General features: G+C 32.7%; 2 protein-coding genes across 3 annotated transcripts; one reads left to right on the forward strand and one right to left on the reverse strand.

Moving 5' to 3' along the window:
* On the forward strand, positions 1-5,740 carry LOC146140678 (uncharacterized). 2 transcript variants are annotated; one of them, XM_083392304.1, is made up of 5 exons: positions 1-151; positions 555-752; positions 1,851-1,941; positions 3,206-3,313; positions 4,930-5,740. In XM_083392304.1, exons 1-5 carry the CDS (start codon positions 48-50, stop codon positions 5,002-5,004), a joined length of 576 nt encoding a protein of 191 aa, XP_083248430.1. In that variant the 5' UTR covers positions 1-47; the 3' UTR covers positions 5,005-5,740. The 2 variants fall into 2 exon arrangements, with proteins under 2 accessions (XP_083248430.1, XP_083248432.1); XM_083392306.1 differs by having other exon boundaries at positions 5,364-5,740.
* A 704-nt stretch (positions 5,741-6,444) lies between these two features.
* On the reverse strand, positions 6,445-11,778 carry LOC146140679 (adhesion G-protein coupled receptor G6-like). The gene is made up of 3 exons (XM_083392675.1): positions 11,631-11,778; positions 8,461-8,696; positions 6,445-7,950 (listed from the first exon to the last, which is right to left on the reverse strand). The coding sequence occupies exons 1-3, from the start codon at positions 11,776-11,778 to the stop codon at positions 6,445-6,447; spliced, it is 1,890 nt and encodes a 629-aa protein (XP_083248801.1).
* Positions 11,779-12,226: the final 448 nt, after the last annotated feature.

Genomic DNA, 12,226 nt, shown 5'->3' on the forward strand with positions numbered 1-12,226 from the left:
TACTTAGTTATTCTGCAAGTACTGGAAACGCATGGATTTAAGAAAATATGGAGGCAACGCCAGCAACAAGTCAAGATACTTGTCAACTTTATGAAAACCTTGTAATTTGTGTTGGAAAATTCATAACAAACATTCGTGGGAAACCTGGAAGGTATTGTAAATTCGTTAATGGAGATTCGTTATGTCACAGATTTATGAAATAAGGTAGGGTTACCATTTTACAACTGGCTAAATCCTAAAAACATTCATGACAGTTTGGATGACCACCTTTGACATCACTAATTATATATTTATACTATAAAAAAGTGTGGTAAGTGCATAACATGTTAGTGATACATCTTTGGCAAAGTGAAGCAACTCTAGTTTTGTTTTTTAATGAATGTATTTGGTTACTGTGGACAACTACCTGTTACCATTGTACATTTGTAAATCTTTTAACATTCATAAATCTGTTATTGTATCACTTAATAAATTTGTTAGTGTCCAGAGATGTGTTTTTTTCTACTGAACAAATTGTTTAACTTAAAATAATTGGTATCATTTTACTTTAACAGTTGCAAAAAGCTTGCCAAATCGTTTCAACCTTGCTACAACGCCAACAAAGAGGTTGTACAAATAGCTTCTGACAACTTGTGGGAGACATTTGAAACCAATGTTAAAGACCATGTTTCAAAAGTACTGCAAGATTTGCAACTCAAATCAAGACTTAACAAGATGGCACAGGCGGAGGTTGAGCAAGATACAATATCCTGGTAAGTTGAAACTTATTTAGAAATATAATTTAGCGAATGTGGCTGCTTTACTGGTGGATAACAACTGCTGGACTGCTTTTAGCAATATTTTGTTTTGCCTATAAGTACCTCTCCATACTTTCACCTGCAATGCACTTGTTGTCATCCAATGTACCAGTAAAACATGGCAAGACCTTATCAAGGTTAACAAAAAAATGCTTCAAATGGCAGTTGTTTAAAATGTTAAACATTTAAGAAAATCTTTTTTTATTAAATTATACATATGCTAGCGAAATGTTTTGCAATTAATTGTTGTTACTGTAGACCCTGAAGGCTGAAGGGTATATGCTGATTAATTATTGTTAAGTTTGATGTGCTCTAAGATAACCTTTTATCTGAAAGCTAATCATAACGGCAAATATTTTTTGACTTGTCAAAAAAAGTCAAAATGTACATGTTAGGTCAAAATTTGTTGAAATTATTTCAAGTTACAATCGATTAAAATACTAATAAATTGTTTACGAAATAAAAAGGCACTTATGCAGTACTTAAACAAAAATATTTTGTTTAAATCAATGTTTTTCTAAAAGTGCCAAAGAGTCCAATTTGTCAAAATTTCAATTTTTTAGGTTAAAATTTCTATGTTTGAATAGTCATTTCCTATTTTCAAATCTCACCGAACAAAAGTAAAGTGTCGCATGTTTTTTAGACCCCAAATTTGGGATTTTTAAGTTGGAACATAAAACATTTAACTCTATTCTAGAATATTAAGTTTCAAATCTAGTATATATTGAATCTTAGTAAGTTGCAGCACAATAGTCTAGTAAAGTTGGAATTTCACATCAAACATTTTTTATAGATGTTGAAAGAAATATATACATATAATTCACCGGCAAAGGCATCGTCATTATATCTAAATAAACAACAAAACAATGTAAGTCAGAGACAAAATGTGTGATTTACCTTCTATATTGCATAGGATTGTCAAAACGTCATTTTTTTAGTTCAATGTAACACAAGAATTCCCAAATTTATCCGATTTGTAAAACATTGTTTTATATTTTTTATTTATTTTTGTGTGTCTATATATTAAAAACCTGCCTTATGTAATTTTTTCAGGAAAGCAACAGGCAATCCCCAAGTTGATGCAGAAGCCAACCTCAGATTGGCTAAACACTTGGAGATATCAAAGTTAACCGATATTTTGCAGGTAATCAAAAAAGCTTTTCATACTTATTTATCTAATACTTTCTAATGAAAAAAAAGATGTTTTGTGTTAGTGCAATTTTCTGCAGCGGAATATGTTCCTAGTATGATTTTTTATAACAATATAAAAATATATCGGACACTCTGTTCAATTGTGATTTTAGCTGGGCTTTTTTCTGATTTTCAACACTAAATCTTAATGCTTGATGAAAGGCTGTTGTTAAACACAGTTGAATAACTTTTCGGTAAAATGACTTTATTGGCATCAATGACAGTTAACATAGCAACAAAAGTGGTTAAATGTAATAGCAAACTAAATAACAACTTATCAGCGATATAGAATAGATGAAGTAAACTAGTTTATCTTTCCCCTCCAACCAGATTATCTATAACTATATTCTAGAAGGAAAAATTTTGAGTGTTGAATGTTTAATTGTCATTGTTTTAAATAGTTACTTACACCTAAAAACCTTTGTTTTAATTCAGTGGTTTCCAAACAGGGGTACATGGACCGTCAAGGGTCATTCAAATTGTTGCAGGGGGTCCATGAGTGCATTTGACCTTCAGAGAAATTTTTTAATGTTCGACAGCAGCCCTTAAATGTAACATTTAAGCAATTTTTTCAAATTTACTTGCAGTACAAAATTGTGTTTAAAGTTTGCTAGAATTTTATCTATGAAAGCCTAGATTTGCCAAATTTAAATGTAAGGGTTATTAATTAAAAACTTAGCCCTTATGCTAGATATTTTTTTAAATAATGAAAATAATTTTCTGTTTTTAAAATAGGTTAGGAATAATTTTAATTGCTTGAAGCCCTAAAATGCACCTAATAAAATCATTAAATAGCATTCCATCTAAAAACTGTTTTCATTTTCTTCGGGGACAAGGGTTTCCTATAATAATGATAATGATGATTGAATAGACACCAGAAGAAACATGGTTTATGGTCCTGTCATTGGTGACATGCCTTCTAGTTTTTTATTTCAAGAAAGTTCTTGAATACCTCTCAGATAATTATATACTTGTATTAGTCACTGTTGTATTTTGCAAAATACTTTGCAGTAGGCATTTTTAATTAGATTTAATGTTTGTTTATTTGGATAATATGGTAAAGCCAAGCTAATTGTTTAATACACTTTTAATGTTATATTGTGCAATGTACATATTGTCTGTATGAACAATGGTCTAGTTAGCAAAGTGAATTGTGATTTTATATCTTGGTCTAACAATGTTTGTCATTCAATGTTCATAATTTTTCCTTCTTTTAGGAAAAACAAAGCGAAATTTGCTTGCTAGAAGATAACCTTTCAAGAAAGGAAAACCATTTACGTGCACTGTTAAATGAACTTGTAAACAATGTTGAAAGTTGGGAACAGGTACATCATACGTGTTACAGAAAACGTTTATCATTGTATTTATATTTGCATGTTTTTTATCTTTTGTTCCATTGAAAAAGAGAACTGATAAACAAATTAAGCGCGCTTGAGTGATAGAAGTTTCAAGCAGTCGAAAAAACCGTTTAACCTAGTGCAATAAACTTGGCCTAGGTCAGGGGTTCTTAACCTTTTACCCCCTATTACCCATTTCTGTCCATATCAAAGTCTCACTACCCAAAATATTATTTATTTATTTATTTTGCTATTTTACCGTACTAAATATATAAAAAAAATTATCACGGCTGTGATATTGTTTGTTACAACCATTACTTTAAATATTTGGTTCAGCTGATTACCCACCTGTTATCCTGAAATTACCCACATGTGGGTTATTACCCATTTGTTAAGAACCGCTGGCCTAGGTGGTTAATTGTACTAGCTAGCTATACCATATATTGCTTTAATGAATATATAATACAGTTAAAATGTCGTTGAATATAATTAAACTAATTTTTGTTTTTGATTTTTTTTTTTTGTTTTTTTTGAATTTTAAAAAGATGACCATTGTTTTTTTTTTAATTTCTAAACGATTAATGTGCATTTTTATTTGATAAATTTTGACCTAACGTGTTTTTAAAAGTCCAAAAATAGTCGCCCTACTTATCATAAAATATATAAATACTTGTTTTTTCATTACTGATGTTATATTGTCGTAGTTAGTCTTGAAGCAGACTCTGTTAAAAACAAAACTAAAATCTTTAAATGTTAATTTGTCTTTGTAAAATTGTGGCGTCAAACTGATGCCTGAAACACTAAAACTGTGGTTTTCATCTTGAAAATAATTGTGTAAGCGACGTGAAACCTCTCGAATTTACAATTATATATGTATATATATCAATAATATATTATAGATCAGAGATGGCAAACCACCGTTCCGCACCACAGATTTTTAATGACCCACTTGTTTCTCAAGAAATACCGAAATGTTATCAATCATTTTCATGAAAGAACAAATATAAAAAATAACAGTTCTTCGTTACATAACACTATACTGTTTAAATCAGGGCTGGCAAATTTGTGGGTCGTACAAAAAGTATTTTAGGGATGACGAGTAGGCCTACATTGACTGCACTTTAACAAATCACTGCAGAAAAGCAGACAACGAAAAGCATTTTGTTTATCGCTGTAAAACGTATGGGGTGGTGATCCTTTGAGGAAAACTATGAGTTCGCGGACTAAAACTTCCAAAAATCCTGGTTGAACCAATAAACCATACTGAAAAGCTATCTGCTGGACTCCTGTAATCCCATAAAAAATGCTGCAGCATTAGTTAACTATTTAGCTTCTTAATATTTGTGGGAATCCGAATTTGGGAATCATCCGAAAAACCTTGAATTACCAACCCAGACAATAACACTTAAAACGACGCAGCAGAGTTTCGCATAAAATTAGCAAATAATTAAATGTATGACCTACTTGTGCATTTTGACCCGCGCGATGAAAAGGTTCGCCATCACTGTTATAGATTATATAGAATGTTAAAGATGTGTGGGTTCTTATATTTTTCGTATTAATGCCTAATCTTGTGATAAAAGCTTTTTATTTCATTTATTAAGGTAAGCGCTGAATTTGAAACTTCTGCTACAGATCTGCAACAGCTGGATGATAAAAGTCTTCGATTACTGCTTTAGTTTAACTACTTTTTACAAAAAGACTGATATCGCAACATGTCTGTTTTAACTAAGACGCACTTTATGGTTTTTGAAACCCCCAAGGGCGTGTTTTTTAAAGGTGGGGCGCGCTCCCTAGGAGGATGCTAGCCAGTTCTTAGACGGGCTCATGTTGTACTCCAAAATTATTTTTATAGCAATTTTTTGGTTCCATGTTACGGTTCGGTGTTAATTCTGCTTTTATACTGTTTATGTCTTACATCAGAATTACACATGTGTAGTAATACCTGAATAATTGGTTGATTTTGCGATTTGCGAGTTAAGGGCTACTAATTTTTATTAGTTTCTCGGTGTTTGTATTATTTTTGTTTTTTTTACAGCCAATTATGACTTTGTTTGGTAGAACAATATGGTACAGTTGATGGAGGTCTAAGTTGTACACAAGGTGTAGGCACCATGTCACCCCTGCCCAAAATGGTTTTGTGAACTTCAACAGTTACATTTTTTAGTTTGTTTTATCCTGTTGTCTCTGTAAATAGTAAAATACAAGTAAAAAATACATATATCATCGAGAGTTAAACAGTGAAATTGCATTTTTTTAGTTTTGTTTTATCCTGCTTTGTTTAAATTTCTATAAATACAATTTCATGTAATCCGCCTAGTTAAATTCGTTTTGCCAACTTAAATAAATTATAAACGTTATTCTCGTTCCCTAAGCATTTTTCATACGTATTTTATATAGAATAAACTCTTAGAGGACCCAACATTTTTTGCGTTTTTTTTTTGCGAATCTATAAAGTTTTTGCAATACGGCCATTGCTTTGTATGTCGATACTCCTTTGAAAACACGAAAAGTTCCAATCTATATTAATAAATGGCGACACGCTTAGTGAGTGATACTATAATTATAGGCTATTATATTACTTTATAATATAGGAGTTTTGGAGTCGGTGAAAATATAGAGCCTATTTCAAAGACTCAAAATAGCATTTAGAATGATTAGGAAAACCAGTTTACGGCTGGCGATAAAGTATGGTCCACAACTTAAGTACCGTTAGGCTAATCGGTTTTTCCAAAGCAATTTAATGAGTAACACGATTGAATGATCGTGTTTTATGGCTCTTCTATCAAAATTTCGATAAACTTCAGTGTTCTTCAAATACTGCGGTGAATGTATTTGGTATGCATAAGTACCAGTTTTTGCCATGTTTAGCTTTGCCGCAGTTATATTTTTACGCTGTGTTGGCAAATGCATATTAAAATAGATCATTTCTCTTAAAAATTTACGCTCTAAACTGCAGAAAGGGCTCTTAACCTTAGAACTATAGTAAAAGGGAGCAACATGGCAGAGATTTGTGTTTGTTACAGGCAACAGAAAATCATAAAACGTAATCGTTTAATAGTAAAAACAAACAAATGCGAAAAACAACGAAAATCAAGCAAAATTAAAAAAAAACGATTTTATGTAGAAGACAAGTTAGTCATAACAGTTACGCTACTTCCCCTACTTATTTTTAGTCTGTTCTCTTTTGTTTTGACGTTGGTAGTTTTTTTCTTTTTCATGAAGCACTCATTTAAAGAAGTAGAAAAGTTTGTAAAGTGCTGCCTCACTGCACATCTTTTCCATAGACGCAAAAGCCTACTGCTGTCTTCATCACAGAAAACGCAAAAAACTAAGAATATTCCTACACCCTGTAGTCCGTTGACAACCGTATGCATCCCCACAAATACGAACGATAGATTTCCCAGCAACCAAAACACCCAGGGTAAAGTGGAAACCGGGAAAAGCATGCAGTAAGATTTCACGACAGATTTCCAGTGAGCCTTTCTTTCCAACTGCTGTGCTATAGAATTTCTTCGCTGTACCGTCAAAGCCGTTATATTACGTATGTTGTCTTTTCTGCTTACTCGATAAACCACCACAATCATTCGCACGACAAGGCCCAAATTTGCTACCAAAATTATGGCAGTTGGCACCAATGCCATATATACAACGTTGTAGTTTATTGAGTTTATCCAACATTGTGTATATTTTGGATATATTTTTTCACCAACGTAGTTTGCATTATAAGAAGCATTTTTCGCGACGATAGCTTTATAGGCTGGCGATACTTCGATATATGAGTCACGGGCGATAGACATGCATGAGGTCACAAAAAGCATCGGCAGCAGCCAACCGGCTAACATTTGACAAATCGTGAGTATTTTATAATTTGCTTTAAGTGCAAAGGCCCGATGAGTTTTTAACGTTATGGAAAAACCCTCATTTAGTAGCCACATTGCGGACGTTAAAAGGCAAAGGTGCTGCAGAGCAGCCAATGAATAGCAAGCAGTTGTACTGTAAACAGCACTATCAGCAAAAAGAGTGGATAAGTGCAAACCTGCCAAAGATACACTTAAGCTTATCTGCGACACAGTCCTATTGTTTCGCATTCCAATGGAGTAATGTGTAGAGCTATCTATTCCTTTTGATAATCTAGCAATACCCAATAAAATAATGGTGATGATCAGAAAAGAAACTGTTATACTTTGCAAAATCTGTGATGTTAGAATTGTCCATTTAGGTACAGTTGTAAAATTTACGAGAAAAAGGGTTGTAAAAGAGGTTGTATGATTACAAGCACATTGTACCCTTTCTTCGCTTTTTGTGCCCATTTCTATACATCCATCCGTACTCCATCTTCCGTCATCCCACCAAACACATTCTCTTTTTAATCCATGAACTCGAAACAGAGGAGGGCGTTTGTCAATTAAACCCGCAAATTCCTCAAAGGATTCCATTGTGTAGTTTACTGGCAAACTTAACAACTGTGGGTTAGAGGTGTCACTGACATTGTAGTAGTTAACTGTTATTAGGCTGACGTTGGTTTGTAGATAGCTTTTACATGTGGGTTTTCTGCAATTAAATGATCTTTCCGGCCTAAGGTAACTGGTGATGTTGTTCCACTTGGCAATAACGGCAATCATCTGAAAACAATTCAAACGTATATGTACATGATGTCGAACGTTTTTGAATCTAACGTTTTAAACAATCACGAACAGAAAATTGTAAGCGACAAACATATTTTAATCTTTATTAATTGGTTGTTCACACTGTGAGTAAGCCGATTTTACTCACACTGTAGGCCTAAGCTGAATTATTTTAATAATTATATTGGATGAATGGCAAACGCTACTTATTGATTGGTGGAATATTGGGACATCCGATTAGCAGAAAGTTTCCCAATAAGTTTCAAATAACGTAATAGCGAAGGTTTTCCTAGATTTAAGTTTCAAAAAACGCTTACATCGTGAATTAGTTTTTCATTAAATGATAATGGAATGCCATTTTTACAGATATATTAGATTATAAAAATCTATATTATGTTAGATTTGACCTAGCCTATATGTCGTTATATCTTAGTAGCATGTGTTTGTATACTATTTGTTGTACTAAATGTTTTATTTACAACTTTTATACCTGAAAACCTGACCTACATTTACGTTCGAAAATTCTCTTCCTGGCCCGGGTACTGAAGAAAAAGTTGGCATGGTGACAAATGATCTTCGATTATTGAATGGAACAACTTTGTGCCTATCCCAAGAACTTCTACTATACCGGGCTAATGACACAATATGGATTTCCACACCAGGATTTATGATTGTATATCCAACTAACTTCGTGAGATTACTTGATTCACCGCGAAACTTGTTCAACACCTCATCAGCCTTGTCTGCACACAAAAGATTGAATTGAATAAAATACAAAGTGAAGATCATATTATAATTTTAACTGAAAGCAAAAATTAAACTTGACTAATTTTGATGATACGCCCTGTAGATCACTCGCGTTAAATTTATTAGAATATAATTCTTTTCGATTTAATTTTAAGGAACAAATTGTTTTCTGATTAAACCCAAAACAGACAACATTACATTTAGATTTAGATTTTGTCCGATTTAGCCTAGATCGGAAAGTAATTTTGTCCGATTTGGGTTAAACCAGACAGTTAATTTGAATGGTTTAACTGTTGTCCTTATTAACTTAAATCGGACAAAATTACCAACCGATTTGAGCTAAATCAGCCAGAATTACACTTTAATTTACGCTAAATCGGACAAATAACCTTCCTTACAAGCAAATTAGTTTTTTTAAACGGCTCTCCATACAAAGTAAGTAGGCCTAGCGGAGAAAAAATATATAATGGACAACAAACGATTTCAAAGGACAATATGCGAAGCTATGTAATACGCATCTGCGTTATTTAATTTGCTTTTTTGTTTCGTTGATATAATCTAACTCAGTGGTTCTCAAACTTTTTTTGCACACTAAACAAATCTTCAATATTTCGTGGCATACTTTTAACAGAACAACAATATATATTAATTTTACGATCGTCCTTAACAAACGACAAACTATATGTTTATATTGTATATGTCTCACATTATTGTGAAGGATAGTGCGTAATTTAGTCTGATAGTGCGTATTTAATGCCCATTGGTAATACAAATAACTTATTTTCCAAAATTACAAAAAGTTTCGCGGCACACTTTACAATCTCTCGAGGCATAAAATGTGCCGCGGCACACAGTTTGGGAATCACTGATATAAATATTGAGTGTCGTTTTAAGAAATATATTACATATACCCTATTTAGACTTCGAATTGTTGGAATACTACGTCCTACATCTTTAACCGAAATTGAAACGATTAAATTGGTTTAGTTTGCTTTTTAAATTAAGATCTGAAGAAAATTGATAGATTCTAGGTCCCCAGAGATGCATTTGCATTATCAACAAAATAATTCTTATGCTGTTCCCGTCTGATTTTATCTCAGTAAATCTACAATTGTGTCATTACAATGTATTTTTCGTGTCACGCGGTAAAATTGATGCACTTCAATTAAGTTAAATTGCAAAACTTTTATATTTAGAGCTATAGGTCCTTGACAAATTGATCATATGGCAAACTTCCAAACTAAAAAAATCGTATAATGCCTTTAAACGTTACATTATAGAGGTGTTTATTACGGTTCCACCTCAAGATTCTCGCGAAAGCTAAAAATTATTGTAGAGTTACGCACAGCGCCTTAAAACTTTGCTTTATTTAGTTGAAAAAAAATATTGATTTGGAGGGTGCTGCGGCAAAAATTATGATTTGTAGGTGCTGCGGCTTTGTAGGCCCACCCCTCTTGGACCCGACAGTGCACAACAAAAAATAATATAGTTATTCAATAAAGTGTCCATATTGGTTGTTATATCTGGCCCGATTCCACATAGGTCAGGACTGTGCATTCCTGAAAGCTTAAAAAATACCACATGCAGGTCGATTAAATAAGAGTGGTGGTAGCCTATGCACTAATAGTGATCCAATCTGTATACCAATCGAATACCTTTTGTCAGATGTATCCGCTTTTATCTAGTATACACTTGGGTATGCGGTATATCCGGTTGAAGAGCACTGCACTAGATACAATATTGCCCATATTTCAAAGACATTATAGATTCGTAAAAACACAAAAAGCTAATAAGATAATAATGCATTTTGTCGAAAGTCTTGTTCCACATAGCGCAGGTCACAACATTACAAGTCGTCAAAACAAGAAACCCCGGAAAATGTTTATTGATATGGACAGAACATTGTACAACATTGAAAAACAATCCTGCAAAATCGCGCATGATAATTTTAACTATCTAAATGCACGTTTTGTTGCCGCGATTGTATTGGATAAGAAATTTAGATTAGTCGCTGTATAAAAGTAGAAACCAAGTACAATACGTCTAACAACGATATAAATATCAATTAGCTACAAAACCCATTGGCAGTATGTGACACAACTAACCACAGCAAACCCTTTTATTCGTAGTAAAACGTGTCAATAAACCCTTTCACTATTATTTTTTCCTTGTCGTAATGCATATATGAAAACTACCAAATATTTTATGCTTTACCATAACATTAACGTAATCAAACGTTAAGTATTGCAAACCTCGAAAACAACAATTTAGTTTATTGTTTTTTAGCCGTAGGTTTATATGAGGGTAATTTTTCTGAAGAACTTCACATAATCTTTTGAGCTGAGGGAGTCATACAGCGTATTTGTAAAATTTACGTATTTCCTCTAAACAAAATACAATGGATGGTTCATTTCATGAAAACTTCTACGTATAATTGAACCACATGCACTCACATTACATTATCACGAAAAGACTCACTTACTTGAGTTACGAAAAAAGAGTTCACTTAATTGAGTTACGAAATGGTTTAAAATTAAAACTTTACTAAATTATTAAGGTGTATTATTAAAAAATACTATACATTTTTCCACTGTTGTCTCTGAACAAGTTTGAACTAATTCCTCCGACTATTGTTGATTCCAACAATTTGGATTAATTTTATAAAAAAAATAATTTTGTAAATCCAACAACACGATAAATATGAGTAGGTTCTTTTCTTTCTTTTGTAGTGATGTAGTTGAGGAAAATTTTAACCTTGCTTTCGATCGAACAGACAACAAAATATTGAAAAAAAAATATCGGGGTGAATTGTTAAACGTTTGCTCTATATCTATATGGTCACAAAATTCCTGACTGCTTTACATCCAAATACGTTTTTTAAGTAACAATATAATCAATGAACTCAAGAAAAGGTAATCAAAACAACTGACCTTTCGGTGTAAATTGTATCGGTGTAATAATAAGTTGAGCATTTCCTAATTCCAAGTAGAAAGTCGTGATTACAACAGAAGAAAGTAACATAAGATTTATCATAACTCTGCCAGAAACTGCTGTTGAACTGTCACTGTCACATACCATAGCGCAAATTAAATAACACACTGATTACCATCTTCCACCAGCAAGTGTGGTTGCGCAAGGGGAAGTTGCGGGTATGACGCGCGATTACACTTTAAGGATACGAAAGTCACGTAGTGGCTATATGTAGATTATACAACATCATGTTTTAAAAACAGAACTAAGTAATCCATTTGTTGGTTGCGTTTCGAATATTTTAGGATATTTTTGCAAGAGAAAATAAGTTATTTCAAAAAGCAAGCTGTCACAAATGCACCTGAATGCTAATAAAATCGCGTTTACATTTTCAATCAATTTTGTAGAAAGATATTTGCTAATTTTTTTAACTGTTAGTACATGACACAGCTAAATTGACATCATAGCGAACCACTGCTATATTTTACCCGGCAACACTTAAAATCCGTATTTTCAGGCTGGGTAACTTTCTAATAAATAAACATAGGCCTACTAT

Source organism: Ascidiella aspersa, chromosome 6 (assembly GCF_963924565.1).
Source record: "Ascidiella aspersa chromosome 6, kaAscAspe10.2, whole genome shotgun sequence".
In the NCBI taxonomy this organism is placed as follows: domain Eukaryota; kingdom Metazoa; phylum Chordata; class Ascidiacea; order Phlebobranchia; family Ascidiidae; genus Ascidiella; species Ascidiella aspersa.